At 43.9% G+C, this 22,440-nt stretch overlaps 1 protein-coding gene across 1 annotated transcript in view; it reads right to left on the reverse strand.

The window, feature by feature from the left end:
• Positions 1-979: 979 nt before the first annotated feature.
• Positions 980-22,440, reverse strand: part of LOC120036762 (glutamate receptor 4-like) — a 24,209-nt gene continuing 2,748 nt past the window's right edge. The window contains exons 2-3 of the mRNA XM_038983130.1: positions 19,803-19,965; positions 980-1,064 (exon numbers count right to left, since the gene is read on the reverse strand). Of these exons, the coding sequence (XP_038839058.1) occupies positions 980-1,064; positions 19,803-19,965 (248 nt within the window). The remainder of the gene's footprint in view (positions 1,065-19,802; positions 19,966-22,440) is intronic.

Here is a 22,440-nt window from a genome sequence, read left to right on the forward strand (position 1 = left end):
TCCACGTCCCCGGGGGAGGCCCCCTGCTCAGCTTCATAGACCACCGTGGAGGGGGGGGGGGGCTACTGTGACGTCTGCTTCCAACTTACACTCTCAACCACATAGATCCCCTGAACGCAGCTCACTCTTCAGATCCCAATCACCTGAATTCTGATCACCTGTTCACACACCTGCATGTCATCATCACACAGTATTTAGTTCAGTTCTTTGCACCCCATCACTGTGAGGTATTGTTTGTTTTGTGACACATGTCGTTCAGAGCTCTGGGTTTCCCATGAGTTACTCCTCCCGTGTATGGTAGTTTTTGCCTGCCTCACTAACAACGCCTTTTGCCTATTCCCTGCCTGTACTTTCGCCTATCGGCTATCCTGTTATCAACCTATTGCCAGATCTCCCGGATGACATTACGAGCCTTTTCCCTGCCTGTACTGTTGCCTGTTTGGACCCCTGTGTATGACCTTCTGCCTGCCCCTGGACCCAGCAACCTGCCTCCTCCTGTGTATGACCTTCTGCCTGCCCCTGGACCCAGCCACCTGCCTCCTTCTGTGGTCCTTTACAATAAACTCCTGCTGCGCCCTGTGCTTGAAACCAGCTCTCTGTCTTCCATCGTGTTCATTACAATGAGTCACCACTCTAAAGAATAATTTCAATGGCAATGTTTTGCACTCAGATTGTTACCCTTCTGGTCACTTTATTTTTCCTGTAATCAACAATGACATTTATTATTACAAACATTTCTGGGTACAATTTGAAACTTAAAAAATGATCAGTTATTTGGAAAAGCGTATTCTCCATTGGCTAACCAAGTTCCCTAATGATTTACTTATAATAGGTGGGGATTGGAATATTGCTCTGAATCATTTAATTGATAGATGGCGTCCGGGACCGTCAACTTCTATGAAGACAAGTTTGAGGCAGTTAATAGAAAGATTTACTATTACAGATATTTGAAGAGTAAAGTTTCCTAATGACAGGTCTTTCACTTGGCGTAGTAAGGAACGCTGGCGTAGTAAGGAACGCTGGCGTAGTAAGGAACGCTGTTAACATCCTGGCCACTCCCCTTACTGACCATAGAGATAATTGCACTGTGTACAAAACATTACATCGACCCAGTGCAAGGGAGTCAGTGCAAATAAAAAGGGGGTTTGGAGAAGACAAAATATTTAAGTGCCTTTGAACAGGGTATAGTAGTAGGTAGCAGGTGTACCGGTTTGAGTGAGTCAAGAACTGCAAAGCTGCAGGTTTTTCACGCTCAACAGTTTCCCATGTTTATAAAGAATGGTCCACCACCCAAAGGACATTCAACCAACATGACAACTGTGGGAAGCATTGGAGTCAACATGTGCCAGCATCCCTGTGGAACGCTTTCGACACCTTGTAGTCCATGCCCTGATGAATTGAGGCTGAACTGAGGGCAAAGGTTGTGCAACACATCATTAGGATAGTGTTCCTAATGTTTTGTACGCTCAGTGTATATTTGACTTTGTAAAGAACAATCTCAGCTATCGCTCAACACACAGAGTACCTTCAGAAAGTATTCACACCCCTCAACACACAGAGTGCCTTCAGAAATTATTCACAGCCCTCAACCTTTTTCCACATTTTGTTGTGTTACAGCCTGAATTAAAAAATGATTACATTGAGATGTGTGACTGGCTTACACATAATACACCATAATGTCCAAGTGGAATTATGTTTTTAGAAATATTTACAAAGTCATAAAAAATCAAAAGCTGAAATGTCTTGAATCAATAAGTATTCAACCCCTTTGTTATGGCAAGCCTAAAGAAGTTCAGGAGTAAACATTTGCTTAACAAGTCACAAAATAAGTTGCAAGTTGATGGGATGCTGGCCTTCTAGGCGGAGTTCCTCTGTCCAGTGTCTGTGTTCTTTAGCCCATCTTAATCTTTTATTTTTATTGGCCATTCTGAGATATGGCTTTTTCATTGCAACTCTGCCTTAAAGGCCAGCATCCCGGAGTTGCCTATTCACTGTTGATGTTGAGACTGGTGTTTTGCGGGTACTATTTAATGAAGCTGCCAGTTGAGGACTTGTGAGGTGTCTTTTTCTCAAACTAGACACTCTAATGTACTTGTCCTCTTGCTTAGTTGTGCACCAGGGCCTCCCACTCCTCTTTCTATTCTGGTTAGAGCAAGTTTGCACTGTTCTGTGAAGGGAGTAATACACAGCATTGTACATGATCTTCAGTTTCTTGGCAATTTCTCACTTGGAATAGCCTTCATTTCTCAGAACAAGAATAGACTGACGAGTTTCAGAAGAAAGTACTTTGTTTCTGGCCATTTTGAGCCTGTAATCGAACCTACAAATGCTGATGCTCCAGATACTCAACTTAGTCTAAAGAAGGCCAGTTTTATTGCTTCTTTAATACGTTTTCAGCTGCGCTAACATAATTGCAAAATTGTTTTCTACTGATCAATTAGCCTTTTAAAATGATAAACTTGATTTAGCTAACACAACGTGCCATTGGAACAGGAGTGATGGTTGCTGATAATGGGCCTCTGTACGCCTATGTAGATATTCCATTAAAAATCTGCCGTTTCCAGCTACAATAGTCATTTACCACATTAACAATGTCTACACTGTATTTCTGATCAATTTGATGTTATTTTAAAGGACAAAAAATGTGCTTTTCTTTAAAAAACAAGAACATTTCTAAATGACCCCAAACTGTTGAAAGGTAGTGTATTTTCATCTTTTTTTGAACTTTCTTTGTTTTCTGGCCCACAGGGAAGGAGTGGTATGGTGGGGATGGTGGACCTATGTACTTTATGAAGATTATTGCCTGTCTGTCATTTGCTATCACACGGGGGGAAAGAAGGAAATAATAAAAAGTTGATCCTGTTGAAAGTCTTTCAGAAGAGGACAAATCTGTTCTGATTTATCTACAACACGAGTTGGATGATATGTTTCAACTGAAAGCAAAAGGAGTCTTTGTCAGATCTAGAATGATGAACAAAAATAATTTTATTTTTTCAGGTTAGAAAAATACCACTCTAAAAAGAATACCATTCAACAAATGAATGGTCTCATCACAGATAATCCCAAACTAATAAAAATCTTTTGTTTTATCTTCTACAGAAATGTATATTGTAAAAAAACATTCTCAGAAACAGTGTGATGACCAATTTTCACTCTAAGCTGCGAGCGTGAGCGAGTGCGCAGTAGCCCCCAGTCTGCCGAGCAGCTCACTCCAGAGAGAAGCTCGAGATTGAATTTCACGCAACCTTTTAGAGTTTTTCCTGTCAGTTAACACTATCAACGTTTCTCTTTACTGTGGTAAATGTTATCAAATCAATGCAATATTAGCCGCTTTCCATGCAACATTCCGAAACAAAACAAACTATGGAAGCGGTCTAAGGCACTGCATCTCAGTGCTAGAGGTGTCACTACAGACCCTGGTTCGATCTCGAGCTGTATCACAACCAGCCGTGATCGGGAGTCCCATAGGGCGGCACACAATTGACACAGTGTCTTTCAGGTTAGGGGAGGGTTTGGCCGGGGTAGGCCGTCATTGTAAAATAAAACTGACTTACCTAGAGAAATAAAGGTTAAATAAAAAATAAAAATGAAGTAGGCAGAACACATCGGAGAAAGATTCTATTGCATTGGCATGCACGACTCAGCCCGTACTCTACACAGACCAGTGCGGCATAACCAATCAGAGCTGCACTAGGCCGATATGCAACTAGACCATTTCCATATGTGGATTTGTGCCATTTACTTTGAACTGGACTGTATTTACACTACAGCATGAGTGGTGGTGAGTAGATGCGCTTGTTTAGAGATCAAAGCGAGCGCTGCATGTCGCCACTTGTGCACATTTTGTTCATATCCTTTGCTAGACAGTGAGATATTAGCCCAGTTATAGATCATTTGTAGTCAGCAATAGTGGAGAGATTGCTTAGTACAAGAGCACTAAACATGTATATTTCTAGACAACTTTGAAAAGGGAGTCTGGTGAAGAGCTTTTTTTGTCTTAAAGGGGCAGTGTTGCATTTGAGACAGGCTTGAATAATCTAAGTAACCAAGGGTAGCATCATTTGTCTGATTCTCTGTAATAATGGAATGGGAATAATAATGCATTTTATTTTGTAAATTGGTTTCTTCCAATAAACAACAAAACAACATTTTCCATCATCTCCTTTCCTGAAGGACAAGTGCATAAACAGGTTAATGTCTGATGGAATGTAGGCCTACATTGAAGAACATACATTGGCTGCTACTGTAAGCTGAATGATAGAACAGCTATTTCCATGTTAAAATGTTATTGCATTTTCTCCATTGTTTTTGATGGTAGGCCACTCTGGTAGGCCTAGATTATGATCAAATAGCCATAGCAGCCTACTTGGCCACTGTGAAAACTGTAACTTAAAGTGGGTACAGCCTCAGTGTTCACAGTAAAACTGTAACTTAAAGTGGGTACTTTATTTATTTATTTTTATTTCACCTTTATTTAACCAGGTAGGCCAGTTGAGAACAAGTTCTCATTTGCAACTGCGACCTGGCCAAGATAAAGCATAGCAGTGTGAACAGACAACAACACAGAGTTACACATGGAGTAAACAATAAACAAGTCAATAACATGGTAGAAAAAAAGAGAATCTATATACAATGTGTGCAAAAGGCATGAGGAGGTAGGCAATAAATCGAATAATTACAATTTAGCAGATTAACACTGGAGTGATAAATCATCAGATGATCATGTGCAAGTAGAGATACTGGTGTGCAAAAGAGCGGAAAAGTAAATAAATAAAAGCAGTATGGGGGTGAGGTAGGTAAATTGGGTGGGCTATATACCGATGGACTATGTACAGCTGCAGCGATCGGTTAGCTGCTCAGATAGCAGATGTTTAAAGTTGTTGAGGGAGATAAAAGTCTCCAACTTCAGAGATTTTTGCAATTCGTTCCAGTCGCAGGCAGCAGAGAACTGGAAGGAAAGGCGGCCAAATGAGGTTTTGGCTTTAGGGATGATCAGTGAGATACACCTGCTGGAGCGCGTGCTACGGGTGGGTGTAGCCATCGTGACCAGTGAACTGAGATAAGGCGGCACTTTACCTAGCATAGCCTTGTAGATGACCTGGAGCCAGTGGGTCTGACGACGAACATGTTGCGAGGGCCAGCCGACTAGGGCATACAGGTCGCAGTGGTGGGTAGTATATGGGGCTTTGGTGACAAAACGGATGGCACTGTGATAAACTGCATCCAGTTTGCTGAGTAGAGTATTGGAAGCTATTTTGTAGATGACATCGCCGAAGTCGAGGATCGGTAGGATAGTCAGTTTTACTAGGGTAAGTTTCGCGGCGTGAGTGAAGGAGGCTTTGTTGCGAAATAGAAAGCCGACTCTAGATTTGATTTTGGATTGGAGATGTTTGATATGAGTCTGGAAGGAGAGTTTGCAGTCTAGCCAGACACCTAGGTACTTATAGATGTCCACATATTCTAGGTCGGAACCGTCCAGGGTGGTGATGCTAGTCGGGCGTGCGGGTGCAGGCAGCGAACGGTTGAAAAGCATGCATTTAGTTTTACTAGCGTTTAAGAGCAGTTGGAGGCCACGGAAGGAGTGTTGTATGGCATTGAAGCTCGTTTGGAGGTTAGATAGCACAGTGTCCAAGGAAGGGCCAGAAGTATACAGAATGGTGTCGTCTGCGTAGAGATGGATCAGGGAATCGCCCGCAGCAAGAGCAACATCATTGATATATACAGAGAAAAGAGTCGGCCCGAGAATTGAACCCTGTGGTACCCCCATAGAGACTGCCAGAGGACCGGACAACATGCCCTCCGATTTGACACACTGAACTCTGTCTGCAAAGTAGTTGGTGAACCAGGCAAGGCAGTCATTAGAAAAACCGAGGCTACTGAGTCTGCCGATAAGAATATGGTGATTGACAGAGTCGAAAGCCTTGGCCAGGTCGATGAAGACGGCTGCACAGTACTGTCTTTTATCGATGGCGGTTATGATATCGTTTAGTACCTTGAGCGTGACTGAGGTGCACCCGTGACCGGCTCGGAAACCGGATTGCACAGCGTACAGCCTCAGTGTTCACAGTAAAACTGGAACTTAAAGTGGGTACAGCCCCGGGGTTCACAGTAAAACTGGAACTAAAAGCGGGTACGGCCTCAGTGTTCACAGTAAACGCACGGTGGAAGTTGCACAGAATTTTCACAACATTCAAGTTTGCTCTCAGCAGGCCTGAAAACTGCTCAGTGCCGAAATAAATTAGAGGGAACTTTGGTGATGACCCTATTATAGTTGAAGAGATAATTTATTCTATTGAACACCTTAAATATAATAAAACGTCTCCTGGGACTGATGGTATATCTGCTGAGTTTTACAAAACTGTTTTTCAACAGTTAGCCCCTTTTCTTTTGGAGGTCCTTTCAGAAAGCATAGCAAATAATGCTCTCCCTCCCAGTTTGAACTAAAGGTCTGATTACATTGATCCCTAAGCCCAAGAAAGACTTGCTTCTCCTGGATAATTAGCATCCAATCTGTCTTCTCAACAATGACTACAAAATATTACCCTATATAATTTGCAAAAAGAATGAAAGTGGTATTGGACTCAATTGTAGAGGTGACCCAGTCTAGCTTCATGAATAGACATTAATTTATATCTATAAGTATCCGACTGGTGTTAATTAAACCATATTGACTATTCTGATCTAATCTTTGAAGATTAGTTTTATTGTCTTCTAAGACTTGTATGAAGCCTTCGATACAATGGAGCATGAATTTCTATTTTACTCCCTTCAGAAATTAGGTTTTTGGGAATTCTGCTTGCAACCCAACGCCTTACAAGTTTTATTAAAAAGAGTGATATAAAAGGGATCTCCATTGCTGACAGAGATGTTATCAAAAATCAGCCTGCAGATACTGACCAGATTCCTAGAGCAGTCAATGTGATAAATATATCAAAGCAAAGGGTCTGAATACTTATGTAAATAAGGTATTTTTTGTCTATAATTTTTTAAAACATTTGCAAAATGTCTAAAAAACTATTTTTCTTTGTCATTATTTTTTGTTGTGTGTAGATTGATGAGGGGAAAAACAATTTAATCAATTTTAAAATAAGGCTGTAATGTAACAACATTTTGAAAAAGTCAAGGGGTCTGAATACTTTCCATAATATTGTTATTGTTTGTTTGTTTGTTTGTATACTGCCTGTTTTGTGCAACAACAACAAACAAAAACAAATGTTATATATATATATATATACACACTACCATTCAAAGGTTTCTGGTCAATTAGAAATGTCCTTGTTTTTGAAAGAAAAGCAACATTTTGGTCCATTAAAATAACATCACATTGATCAAACAACAGTCTCAATGTCAACAGTGAAGAGGTGACTCCGGGATGCTGGTCTTCTAGGCGGAGTTTCTCTGTCCAGTGTCTGTGTTCTTTTGCCCATCTTTTATTTTTATTGGCCAGTCTGAGATATGGCTTTATCTTTGCAACTCTGCCTAGAAGACCAGCATCCTGGAGTTGCCTCTTCACTGTTGATGTTGAGACTGGTGTTTTGCAGGTACTATTTAATGAAGCTGCCAGTTGAGGACTTATGAGGTGTCTTTTTCTCAAACTAGACACTCTAATGTACTTGTCATCTTGCTTAGTTGTGCACCAGGGCCTCCCACTTCTCTTTCTATTCAGGTTAGAGACAGTTTGCGCTGTTCTGTGAAGGGAGTAGTACACAGCATTGTACCAGATCTTCAGTTTCTTGGCATTTCCTCACATGGAATAGCCTTATTTTCTCAGAACAAGATTAGACTGACGAGTTTCAGAAGAAAGTACTTTGTTTCTGGCCATTTTGAGCCTGTAATCAAACCTACAAATGCTGATGATTCAGATACTCAACTAGTCTAAAGGCGGCCAGTTTTATTGCTTCTTTCACGGTTTTCTAAAGTAGAACCCAGAAGCAGACCAGGACAAGGAGAGTAAGACGAAGGTGAGTATTTATTTACAAGTTTAAATGTAGTGATAGAAAAATCCAAGTGGCGGAGCGGGCAGCGGAGGTGAGTTGATGGGATTGAATAGGCAGATCCAAGGAAGTAACTGAAGTCACCGACGACCAGGTAGGGATGGGATGAGTGTTCCGGGTGAATGACTGTAGACAGAAAAAACGGAGGTGAGTTCAAGGCAAGCAAGACGTACAAAACAACAAAACAAACTCTATCAAACTGGAGGCTGATACGCTGGCACAACATACTGTTCATGGCTAACGATCCGGCAGGGAATGGATGTCAGGTCAGCGCTTATGAAGTGGAGGGGTGATGATCAGGACCAGGTGAGCAGATAGCTGATGGGATACAGGTGCGGGTACTCAGAGATCCTCCAACTAGCTACGTCGCCCGGCAACCAGACAGGGTGCGTTCCAGGACACCGGAAAAAACACTCCAGGACAGAACACAGGCAAAAACAGACTCAGGAAGCGGGATTCGTGACAGTACCCCCCCTCCGACGAACGCCACCGGGCGTACAACCCGGAGCGCCAGGGTGAAGGCGGTAGAAGTCACGAAGCAGGTCAGCATCAAGGATCTGACGCCGAGGAATCCAACTCCTCTCCTCTGGACCATATCCTTCCCAATCCACGAGATACTGGAACCCTCGACCCCGCCGTCTGGAGTCCATGATGCGGCACACCGTGTAGGCAGGACCACCTCCGATCATCCGAGGGGGAGGAGGACGAGGAGGAGGGGGCAACAGAGGACTGAGGAGAACCGGCTTGAGGCAGGAGACATGAAAGGTGGGGTGTACTCTAAGCGTTGCAGGCAACTTGAGTCGAACCACAACAGGATTAATGATTCTCTCCACCACAAACAGACCAATGAACTTCTGTGACAGTTTCTTCGACTCCGTCCGTAGAGGAAGATCCCGTGTAGCCAACCAAACCTTATCTCCGACGGTATAAGCGGGAGCAGGAATACGGCGACGATTCGCCTGGATCTGATACCGGTCCGAAACTCTAAGGAGGGCCTTCCTGGCCCGATGCCAGGTCCGGTGGCAACGACGAATGTGGGCCTGGACAGAGGGAACCGAGAGATCCCTCTCCTGAGAAGGAAACAAGGGAGGTTGGTAACCATACAGGCACTGGAAGGGAGACATCCCAGTTGCAGATGAAGGGAGAGTATTATGGGCATACTCGACCCAGGGTAACTGAGAGGACCAAGAGGTGGGATCAGAGGAGACAAGACAGCGCAGCGTGGACTCCATCTTCTGGTTGGCTCTCTCTGCCTGACCATTAGATTGGGGGTGAAAACCAGATGTGAGACTGACTGTAGCTCCAATGGCCAAACAGAAGGATCTCCAGACAGCAGAGGTAAACTGAGGACCACGGTCAGAAACAATGTCACTGGGCAATCCGTGGACCCTGAAAACCTCCCTAACAAGGATCTCGGACGTCTCAGTGGCAGATGGAAGCTTGGAGATGGGGACAAAGTGAGCGAACTTGCTGAATCTGTCCACAATGGTCAGAATGACCGTGTTCCCAACAGAAGAGGGCAACCCCGTGACAAAGTCCAGGGCCAGATGCGACCAAGGTCGCCAGGGAATAGGTAGGGGGTGAAGAAGCCCAGAGCTGGGCCGATTGGTACTCTTATTCTGCGCACAAACAGGACAAGCGGCAACAAACCTCCGGGTATCTTCTCCCATGGCAGGCCACCAAAATCGTCTGCGCAGTAGCGCCATAGTCCGGGCAACGCCAGGGTGACAAGCTATCTTGCTGGCGTGGGACCACTGAAGGACATCAGAACGGACCGACTCAGGCACGAACAACCGACCGGGTGGACCGTTACCGGGGCCGGGCTGCGTCCGAAGGGCCGCCATCACATCCTCCTCAATCCTCCATGTAACGGCTCCCACGACAAGGTTCTGGGGAATAATCGTCTCAGTCTTGGCCCCACTCTCCTCCGTCTTGGAGAACATCCGGGACAAGGCGTCCGCCTTGCCGTTCTTCGACCCAGGTCGGAACGTCAGGGAAAAATTGAAGCGTCCAAAAAACAAAGCCCACCTGGCCTGACGGGAGTTGAGACGTTTAGCCGATTGCACGTAAGCCAGATTCTTGTGGTCAGTCCAGACCACAAACGGTTGCTCCGCTCCCTCCAACCAGTGACGCCACTCCTCCAAGGCAAGCTTCACAGCGAGAAGCTCCCGGTTACCCACATCGTAGTTTCTCTCAGCTGGTGAAAGACGACAAGAGTAGAAGGCGCAGGGATGGAGTTTACCGTCAGTGGAGCTACGCTGGGACAGGGTGGCGCCCACCCCCACATCAGATGCGTCCACCTCAACAACAAACTGACGGGAAGTGTCAGGTTGAGAGAGAATCGGGGCGTTGGTGAATCGGCTCTTCAAGTTCAGAAATGCTCGGTCTGCCTCAGGAGTCCAACAGAAAGTTCTGGTGCAAGACGTCAGAGCAGTTAAAGGGGCGGCCACCCGGCTGTAATCACGGATAAACCTCCGATAGAAGTTCGCAAATCCCAGGAATCTCTGGAGCTGCAATCTCGTACCGGGCCGGGCCCAATCCCGAACCGCACGAACCTTCTCTTGGTCCATCTTGATCTCACCCCTGGAGATGATGTACCCGAGGAAGGATGTAGTGTGGGCGTGAAAATCACACTTCTCTGCCTTCACAAACAGACGGTTCTCCAATAACCGCTGCAGGACCTGCTTAACATGCTGGATGTGGCTGGAAAGCTCCTTGGAGAAAATAAGGATGTCATCCAGGTAAACGAACACAAACAGACCGATCATATCCCTCAGCACGTCATTCACCAAACTTTGGAACACTGCTGGAGCGTTGGAAAGTCCAAACGGCATCACCTGGTACTCGAAATGTCCCATAGGTGTATTGAACCCAGTCAACCACTCGTCCCCCTCTTTGATCCGAACCAGATGATACGCATTGCGTAGATCAAGCTTCGTAAACACAGTAGCACCCTGTAAAGAGTCGAAAGCGGAGCTCATCAAGGGCAGGGGGTACTTGTTCTTGACCGTAATATCATTCAACCCCCGATAATCAATACACGGTCGGAGAGCCATCCTTCTTACTCACCAAAAAAAATCCAGCTCCCAGGGGTGATGACGAGGGACGAATGAGACCTGCAGCAAGAGACTCCTTTATGTAGGTCTCCAGGGCTTCCCGCTCAGGTCGAGAGATACTGTATAACCGTCCCTTGGGAAAAGCAGCTCCAGGGAACAGATTAATCGCACAATCATAAGGTCGGTGGGGAGGAAGTGACTGAGCCTTCTGCTTACTGAACACCTCACCCAACTCGTGATATGTTTCAGGAACCAGGGACAAATCAGGAGGAGCAGACTCACTGACCCGACTGGGGACAGCATGAGAACAGGCAGTCCTGAGGCAGTTAGCATGGCACTCAATGCTCCAACTAGTTACCTTTCCAGTCACCCAATCGAACGAGGGATTGTGTTCTCTTAGCCAGGGGTATCCAAGAACCAGAGGAACATGGGGGGGGAAGGCAAAATGAAAAAAGAAATAACCTCTGAATGATTCCCCGACAACAACATCTTAACCGGTTCAGTCCTCATAGTGATCCGTGCCAGACTACTGCCGTTCAGAGTGGTTGCTTCAATGGCTTCCGGTAATTGCTCCTTGGAAAGCCCCAGCTGTTCCACTAAGTCGGCATCAATGAAGCTGTCATCGGCACCTGAATCGATGAAAGCGTTAATCGCTAAACTCTGATTCTTATTTATGAGGGTAGCAGGAAAACGAGGTCTGACAGGGATCTTGAGAGGTTGAAACTGGCTCGCTAACAAACCTCCCAAACTTAACGAGCCGAGCAGTTTAACGGGCGCTGAGGACAAACGGAGATGTAATGTCCCGAGCTACCACAGTAGAGGCAGCTGTTGGTCTCACGTCTACGTTGGCGCTCGTCCTTAGTTAACCCGTGCCGCCCCACTTGCATAGGTTCAGGATCTGGCGGCAGGACTCCTCCACTAATCCCGTGTGAGGAAACATGATTAACACCTTCTGGTTCACCTCCTGACCCGAATGGTAACCGAGTAGCTGATTGATTGGACCGGACCCACTGCTTCTCCCTCCTTCTCTCTCGAACTCTGTTATCCACCCTAATAGATAATGCGACCAAACTGTCCAGGTCACAAGGCTCCGGATAGGAGATCAGCTCATCCTTGAGTTGCTCCGACAACCCCTGGTAAAAAGCCGCTTGTAGTGCCTCCTCATTCCACCCACTCTCCACAGCCAATGTCCGGAACTCAATCACAAAGTCTGCCACGTGACGAGCTCCTTGGCGAAGAGAGAACAACCGCTTAGCTGCGTCCTTACCTCGGACTGGATGGTCAAAAAGCTTTCTCATCTCTGCCGTGAACTCCTGGTATGACGCCATGCAGGTGTCCTGTTGTTCCCAAACAGCTGAAGCCCATTCCAAAGCTCTACCACGCAGCAGTTCAATAACAAAAGCTATCCTAGCCTTGTCTGTGGCGTAAGAGTGGGGCTGCAGATCAAACACTAAACCACACTGCATAAGAAATGAATGGCATCTTCCCAAATCCCCTTCGTATTTATCAGGCGTCGGTACCTTGGGCTCACGGAAGGAAACCGCTCCAGAAGCGGCAGGTGAGAGGGGTGAAACAGGTGGTGGAGAATCCGCCGGCAAACTGAGCTGATCCTGGATACTCGTCAAGCTAGCAGAGAAGTTCGGGACTGAAATCGCTATCTCCTGTAGCGCCGTGCTGTGTTGTCCCAATATCTTCCCCTGATGGGTAATGGCATGGCGAACGGAGTCCAGGTCCGCTGGGTTCATTCCTGGCCGGATCGTTCTGTCACGGTTTTCTAAAGTAGAACCCAGAAGCAGACCAGGACAAGGAGAGTAAGACGAAGGTGAGTATTTATTTACAAGTTTAAATGTAGTGATAGAAAAATCCAAGTGGCGGAGCGGGCAGCGGAGGTGAGTTGATGGGATTGAATAGGCAGATCCAAGGAAGTAACTGAAGTCACCGACGACCAGGTAGGGATGGGATGAGTGTTCCGGGTGAATGACTGTAGACAGAAAAAACGGAGGTGAGTTCAAGGCAAGCAAGACGTACAAAACAACAAAACAAACTCTATCAAACTGGAGGCTGATACGCTGGCACAACATACTGTTCATGGCTAACGATCCGGCAGGGAATGGATGTCAGGTCAGCGCTTATGAAGTGGAGGGGTGATGATCAGGACCAGGTGTGCAGATAGCTGATGGGATACAGGTGCGGGTACTCAGAGATCCTCCAACTAGCTATGTCGCCCGGCAACCAGACAGGGTGCGTTCCAGGACACCGGAAAAAACACTCCAGGACAGAACACAGGCAAAAACAGACTCAGGAAGCGGGATTCGTGACAGCTTCTTTAATCAGAACAACAATAACACGTTTTTAGCTGTGCTAACATAATTGCAAAAGGGTTTTCTAATGATCAATTAGCCTTTTAAAATGATAAACTTGGATTAGCTATCACAACGTGCCATTGGAACACAAGAGTGATGGTTGCTGATAATGGGCCTCTGTGCGCCTATGTAGATATTCCATTAACAATCTGCTGTTTCCTGCTACAATCGTCATTTACAACATTAACAATGTCTACACTGTATTTCTGATCAATTTGAGGTTATTTTAATGGACAAAAAATATGCTTTTCTTTCAAAAACAAGGACATTTCTAAGTGACCCCAAACTTTGGGACAGTGAAGAGGCATACACAGTTGAAGTCGGTTTTGGCAAGTCTTTAGGAGATCTACTTTGTGCATGACACAAGTAATTTTTCCAACAATTGTTTACAGACAGATTATTTAACTTATAATTCACTGTATCACAATTCCAGTGAGTCAGAAGAGTAAATAAACTAAGATGACTGTGCCTTTAAACAGCTTGGAAAATTCCAGAAAACTATGTAACGGCTTTAGAAGCTTCTGATAGGCTAATTGACATAATTTGAGTCAATTGGAGGTGTACCTGTGGATGTATTTCAAGGCCTACTTACAGCCCAATGCCTCTTTGCTTGACATCATGGGAAAATCAAAAGAAATCAGCCAAGACCTCAGAAAAAAATTGTAGACCTCCACAAGTCTGGTTCATCCTTGGGAGCAATTTCCAAACACCTGAAGGTACCACGTTCATCTGTACAAACAATAGTACGCAAGTATAAACACCATGGGACCACGCAGCCGTCATACCGCTCAGGAAGGAGCCGCATTCTGTCCCCTGGAGATGAACGTACTTTGGTGCGAAAAGTGCAAATCGATCCCAGAACAACAGCAAAGGACCTTGTGAAGATGCTGGAGGAAACAGGTACAAAAGTATTTATATCCACAGTAACAAGTCCTATATTGACATAACCTGAAAGGCCGCTCAGCAAGGAAGAAGCCAGTGCTCTAAAAAAGCCAGACTATGGTTAAAAGCCAGTGCTCTAAAAAAGCCAGACTATGGTTTGCAACTGCACATGGGGACAAAGATCGTACTTTTTGGAGACATGTCCTCTGGTCTGATGAAACAAAAATATAACTGTTTAGCCATAATGACATTCGTTATGTTTGGAGGAAAAAGGGGGAAGCTTGCAAGCCGAAGAACACCATCCCAACCGTGAAGCACGGGGGTGGCAACATCATGTTGTGTGGGTGCTTTGCTGCAGGAGGGACTGGTGCACTTCACAAAATAGATGGCATCATGAGGTAGGAAAATTACGTGGATATATTGAAGCAACATCTCAAGACATCAGTCAGGAAGTTAAAGCTTGATCGCAAATGGGTCTTCCAAATGGACAATGACCCCAAGCATACTTCCAAAGTTGTGGCAAAATGGCTTAAGGACAACAAAGTCAAGGTATTGGAGTGGACATCACAAAGCCCTGACCTTAATCCTATAGAAGATTTGTGAGCAGAACTGAAAAACTGTGTGCAAGCAAGAAGGCCTACAAACCTGACTCAGTTACACCAGCTCTGTCAGGAAGAATGGGACAAAATTCACCCAACTTATTGTGGGAAGCTTGCGAAAGGCTTCCCGAAATGTTTGACCCAAGTTAAACAATTTAAAGGCAATGCTACCAAATACTAATTGAGTGCATGTAAACTTCTGACCCACTGGGAATGTTATGAAAGAAATAAAAGCTGAAATAAATAATTCTCTCTACTATTATTCTGACATTTCACATTCTTAAAATAAGTGGTGATCCTAACTGGCCTAAAACAGGGAATTTTTACACAGATTAAGTGTCAGGAATTGTGAAAAACTGAGTTTAAATGTATTTGGCTAAGGTGTATGTAAACTTCCAACTTCAACTGTATATATATATATATATATATATATATATATATATATATATATATATATATATATATTAAGGATAGACGTGACTGAGGCGAGGGAGACAAATTATCAAATAAAGATTTTTGGCAATTATTGTTTTTGGTGGCAATCCCTTTTGAAGTCAGCATATTTTGCTTTATGGTTTGCATGCTATCACAAAAAAGTATTATGCTAGTGAATTGGTGATATATTCTTACAGTCAGCTTTAAGCTAGCAAGGAAAGTTAGCCTACAAAGCTGGAAGCTACCTGTACTTCATTGCATTGTAAAGTGTTCGAGACATTGTTTTGCATACAGTAATGAACAGTTTCAACATGTCTACGTGTCGTGTTGCATTATTCAAGTGTGTTAACTTCTGTTCAGCATGAGTGGGGAGCTAACATGATGCAGCCCAGACTCCCAGTGGTTCCTCAGGACAGACTAGAGCCAGTATGAGAGGGGAGCTAACATGATGCAGCCCAGACTCCCAGTGGTTCCTCAGGACAGACTAGAGCCAGTATGAGAGGGGAGCTAACATGATGCAGCCCAGACTCCCAGTGGTTCGTCAGGACAGACTAGAGCCAGTATGAGAGGGGAGCTAACATGATGCAGCCCAGACTCCCAGTGGTTCCTCAGGACAGACTAGAGCCAGTATACGTGGGGAGCTAACATGATGCAGCCCAGACTCCCAGTGGTTCCTCAGGACAGACTAGAGCCAGTATAAGTGGGGAGCTAACATGATGCAGCCCAGACTCCCAGTGGTTCCTCAGGACAGACTAGAGCCAGTATGAGAGGGGAGCTAACATGATGCAGCCCAGACTCCCAGTGGTTCCTCAGGACAGACTAGAGCTACCAATGACTAAGTGTAGCATGCACAGTACGCTCGCGATATAAGGGGACATCGGCTGCGCTGATAGACAGACTTCATCCACACTCAATGAGTAAAGGACGCTAGATACATTTGATAGAAGTACCGAATGTAACAAAAATTCTAGTACCGAACCATTTTTCATGTTCTAGTATTGAAAAAGTACAGAAGTTTCAGTATACCGTGCAACATTAGTCTGTAATTATCCAGCTTTCACACAGTCTGAGAGACAGAGACAGAAAGAGAGAGAGAGCAAGATAGTGAGAGAGTGATACCAATCAACACTGTTTTATCACACAGTCCTCAACAGTCCTTGTTTCACACAATGGCAGCCCAGTCCGTCAAGATCTCATCATTTCCCTTCCAAATTCAACGTTTATTTTTTTATGCATTAAATCCACGTGGTTACAGGATATTGGGTTAAAATAGAAACATATCAAAGGTTTAGGTTTAGGCCTGGTAATTGCCAGGGACCTCACGATAGAATATTATCACGATACTTAGGTGCCGATACAATATGTATTGCGATTCTCATGATTCTATACAGTATGCACTGTGATTCCATACTGTGATTTCATTGCGATTTGATGTTCCAAACATATTGCTCACCATATGTCTGCTGCAGAGAGACAAGATAGAACATGAGAAAACAAGTTTTGATTGGTCAGGGAAATAAAACTTGTAATATTGTCAAAACGATACAATATACTGTACAGTGCCTTCATAAAGTATTCACACCCTTAACTTTCTTCACATTTAGTTGTGTTACAGTCTGAGTTTAGAATGGATTAAATTACACATTTTTTGTCACTGGCCTACACAGAATACCCCTAAATGTCAAAGTGGAATTCTGTTTATAGACATTTATACAAATTAATAAAAAATTAAAAGGTGTCTTGAGTCAACCCCTTTGTCATGCCTACTCCCGCTCCCCCTCTCCAGTGCTCGACATCACCGGTCTACTGACCACCGGTCCTGGCACCATCATTATGCGCACCTGCTCCCCATTATTACGCACATCTGGACCTCATCACCTAGATCACCTTCCCTTTATTTAGCCCTCAGTAGCCTCAGTCATCAGGCAGTATAAGTATTTAGTCTCTTTTAGTATGCTTCTCTTGTTTTGTTTATCTGCCTTTTATTATTATTAAACTCACCTTGTGCACCTGCTTCCTGACTCCCAGCGAATATGTTACACCCTTTGTTATGGCCTAAATAAGTTCAGGAGTGAACAGGTGCTTAACAAGTCACATAATAAGTTGCATGGACTCACTCAGTGTGCAATAATGGTGTATTACATATTTTTATTTATGACTACTTCATTTCTGTACCCCACACATATAATTATCTGTACGGTCCCTCAGTTGAGCAGTGAATTTCAAACACAGATTCAACCACAAAGACCAGGGAGGTTTTCAAATGCCTTGCAAAGAAGGGCACTGATTGGTAAATGGGTAAAAATGAAAAAAGCAGACATTGAATATCTTTTTGAGCATGGTGAAATTAAGAATTATATTTTGGATGGTGTATCAATACACCCATTCACTACAAAGATAAGGGGAGTCATTCCTAACTCAGTTGCCAAAGAAGAAGGAAACTGCTCAGGGATTTCACCATGATGCCAATGGTGACTTTAAAACAGTTACAGAGTTTCATGGCTGTGATAGGAGAAAAAATATTCCAAAACACACATCCTGTTTGCAACAAGGCACTAAAGCAATACTGCAAAAAATGTGGCAAAGCAACTAACTTTTTGTACTGAATACAAAGTGTTATGTTTGGGGCAAATCCAATACACCACATTACTGAGTACCACTCTCCATATTTTCAAGCATATGTTATGGGTATGCTTGTAATCATTAAGGACTGGAGAGATTTTTACGATAAAAAATAAATGGCATGGAGCTAAGCACAGGCAAAATCATGGTGGAAATTCCGGTTCAGTCTGCTTTCCACCAGACACTGGGAGATGAATACACCTTTCAGCAGGACGATAACCTAAAATACAAGGCCAAATCTACATTGGAGTTGCATACAATTAAGAGAGTGAATGATTCTGAGTGGCCAAGTTAGAGTTTTGACTTAAATCTACTTGAAAAATCTATGGCAAGACCTAAAAATGGTTGTCTATCATTGATGAACAACCAATTTGACAGAACTTGAAGAATTAAAAAAATAATAATGGGCAAATATTGTACAATCCAGGAGTGCAAAGCTGTTAGAGACTTACTGAGAAATACTTACAGTTGTAATCGCCACCAAAGGTGATTCTAACATGTATTGACTCATGAGTGTGAATATGTAAATATGTAAATTAGATATTTCATTTTCAATACATTTGCAAACATTTCTAAAAACATGTTTTCACTTCGTCATTATGGGGAATTGTGTGTAGATGGGTAAGAAAAAACATAACTAAATGTGGAATAAGTCAAGGGGTATGAATACTTTCTGAAAGCACTGTATCATTCAAAATAATATCCCTTTATGTAATTGTATGGATTTGTTCCACAAGCAATAGTTACATTTAGGTATTATTTCCAAGTGGTTAAGGTCAGGGCTATGGTTTGGGGAAGGCTTAACGCTAAATAATGAACAATTATGCGCTATTACCATCAGGTATCATCAGTATTCACAGTATTCTCGCGGCTTGCTAGATCACTGTGAACTGCGGTGGAGCAGTGGTCTAAGCAGACGCTCCGTCTCCAAGCATCACCAGTTTGTGCCCAGTGCTTGGCAATCTTTTTTTTGTCTTTTTTTTGTGAGCGCTGACAACAGCATATATCGATGTTCTCAGGACCTTTTCAAACGTCCGAAATCAAAGTATATTTCCAGTGATCAGGCCCAGTCAGCCTTCTACAGTCAGAGGGAAGTCACCAACAGTCCTTCATATAGACATAACAAAGCTGCCCTCAGCAGTAGCAGCTAGCGAGAGAGAGTAGTTGAGGATGACTTTGCCAAATTTGGTCTTGATAAGACAGCAGCTGCATCCTTAATTCAACACATACACCAACACACGACCAGACTTCATTTCCTTCCCCCGGTGCCTTTTTGGATAATGTATTCCATTCCATCTCCAGGCAAGCCAGTAAATGATAGTGTCTTTTCATTTCCCTCTGTTACTCTTGATTCAATTTTCCAAATTAACCACAGAGCTTTAGTCCTCGGGCCAAATTCCACACAGTGGAAATTGGCCTGGCTCAACCGTAGAAAACAAGTTATTGGGCCTCAATATGACACACAACTCTGGGACGATTGAAAGAAGGTTTAGACAGAGATTATCTCATAAGAAAGACCAGGTAATTCACATGGAATCCAACTGTTCCAATAGTTCCATTAAACTCCATTTACCAAGATGAGATCCATGGGGATTCCATTAGGTTGACAGTGCAGATGTACTTCCTGAGGGATCTGAACATCACATAGTCCTCTCTCATTTCAATGTAGACATAGATCAGTCATGTTCTCAAGCTAAGCTGACACAGCAACCCCTTGCCCCTGTTCCTATAGTGAATGATAGCCTCATATACACCTCACAGGCGTTTGAGATTTTCTCTATGTGTGTGGTACAAGGTTTGAGTGCACACGCGCACACGCGCACACATACACAAACTCTTATCTGGTCGTACTCACAGGCATTTGTGACGGCGAAGCTGTTAGCTGTCTCGATGTTGTCGACATGGGGTACCAGGTTGAAAGGAGCCTCTGTGGCATTGGGGCTGGTGTTGTGCAGGAAGATAGCCAATCGAAACGCTGTGTACTCTTGATCCGTGTTCCTGATGAACAGACCACCTAGATGAGGAGAAAAAGAGAGTTGGATTTTAACTGTGCTTCATTGGCACAGGGTGTCTCAAACTCGGTCCTGGGCCATTTTGGTTTTTGCCCTAGCACTACACTACATTCAAATAGCCAACTAATCATCAAGGCTTGATTATTTGAATCAGTTGTATAGTGCAAGGGCAAAAACCAAAACGTGCACCCAGGACTGAGTTTGAGAAACCCTGCATTGGTGGGATATATGGGGGAGAGTGGAATATATGGGAGAGAGTGGAGAGAAAGATATGGTAGAAAATGCGGGGATAGGGAGATATGGGTGAGGGGGGGGGGTATTCTGAAATCTGTAGAGAGCGGGAGAGAGTAAGACAGATGGAGAGAGTAAGACAGAGGGAGTAGAGAGAGAGAGGGAGACAGATAGAGAGAAAGAGAGCCTCCTAACCTCCTGCCCAATGTATGACCATATTAGAGACACATATTTCCCTCAGATTACACAGATCCACAAAGAATTCGAAAACAAATCCAATTTTGATAAACTCCCATATCTACTGGGTGAAATTCCACAGTGTGCCATCACAGCAGCAAGATTTGTGACCTGTTGCCACAAGAAAAGGTCAACCAGTGAAGAACAAACAGCATTGTAAATACAACCCATATTTATGCTTATTTATTTTAACTTGTGTGCTTTAACCATTCGTACATTGTTACAACACTGTATATATATATAATATGACATTTGTAATGTCTTTATTGTTTTGAAACTTCTGTATGTGTAATGTTTACTGTTAATTTGTATTGTTTGTTTCACTTTTGTGTATTGTCTACCTCACTTGCTTTGGCAATGTTAACACATGTTTCCCATGCCAATAAAGCCCCTTGAATTGAATTGAATTGAATTGAGAGGGAGAGATGGGGGGAGAGAGAGAGAGGGGGTAATTGAAAATGAATTGACAGAGGGAGAGAGAAAAAGAGAGACAGAGGAAGAGAAAGACAGAGGGAAATAGAGACAGAGTAAGAGAGTAAGACAGAGGGAGTAGAGAGAGAGACAGATGGGGGGAGAGAGAGAGAGAGAGAGAGAGAGAGAGAGAGAGAGAGAGAGAGAGAGAGAGAGAGAGAGAGAGAGAGAGAGAGAGAGAGAGGGAGAGAGAGAGTAAGAGAGTAAGAGAGAGATACATCAGAAAGTAAGGTGGCAGATGAACAGAGGGAGAGTGGCGAGGAGGGTGAGAGGGAGCGGGGAAATTATGACAGGGGAGGAGGGAGGAAGGGAGGAGGGCAACCACCTCCAATTGGCATGTCATTCACAAACATCCCAAACATCACCTCAAATGGCATGTCATTCACAAACATCCCAAACATCACCTCAAATGGCATGTCATTCACAAACATCCCAAATATCACCTCAAATGGCATGTCATTCACAAACATCCCAAACATCACCTCAAATGGCATGTCATTCACAAACATCCCAAACATCACCTCAAATGGCATGTCATTCACAAACATCCCAAACATCACCTCCAAATGGCATGTCATTCACAAACATCCCAAACATCACCTCAAATGGCATGTCATTCACAAACATCCCAAACTTCACCTCCAAATGGCATGCCATTCACAAACATCCCAAACATCACCTCAAATGGCATGTCATTCACAAACATCCCAAACATCACCTCAAATGGCATGCCATTCACAAACATCACCTCAAATGGCATGCCATTCACAAACATCCCAAACATCACCTCAAATGGCATGTCATTCACAAACATCCCAAACATCACCTCAAATGGCATGCCATTCACAAACATCCCAAACATCACCTCAAATGGCATGTCATTCACAAACATACCAAACATCACCTCCAAATGGCATGTCATTCACAAACATCCCAAACATCACCTCAAATGGCATGCCATTCAAAAACATCCCAAACATCACCTCAAATGGCATGTCATTCACAAACATCCCAAACATCACCTCAAATGGCATGCCAGTAAGTAAGTAGTTTTAGCTTGTGTGAGCCAGAACACAGGAGCCTATCTCTTGTTTTTGTAGCACGAGTCCGCTTGGTTTAAAAGTACACCCCCTGGATAGGACGCTAGTCTACTGCAGGACCTTTCCCCCAATTTATCTTCTTAACGCTGAGTGCCAAGCAGAGATGCATCAAGTCAGATTTTTACAGTCGTTGTTATGACTCGACCAGGGATTGAAATCACAACCTTCCAATATTACAGCGGACACTAATCACAAACATCCCAAACATCACCTCAAATTACATCTCATTCACAAACAGGTCAAACATCACCTAAAATTACATGTCATTCACTGTCACGACTTCCGCCGAAGTCGGTCCCTCTCCTTGTTCGGGCGTTGTTCGGCGGTCGACGTCACCGACCCTCTAGCCATCGCTGATCCTCTTTTCATTTTCCATTGGTTTTGTCTTGTCTTCCATCACACCTGGTTTCAATCCCATCAATTACATGTTGTGTTTTT

The sequence above is a fragment of the Salvelinus namaycush genome, unplaced genomic scaffold, assembly GCF_016432855.1.
Source record: "Salvelinus namaycush isolate Seneca unplaced genomic scaffold, SaNama_1.0 Scaffold1470, whole genome shotgun sequence".
Classification (NCBI taxonomy): domain Eukaryota; kingdom Metazoa; phylum Chordata; class Actinopteri; order Salmoniformes; family Salmonidae; genus Salvelinus; species Salvelinus namaycush.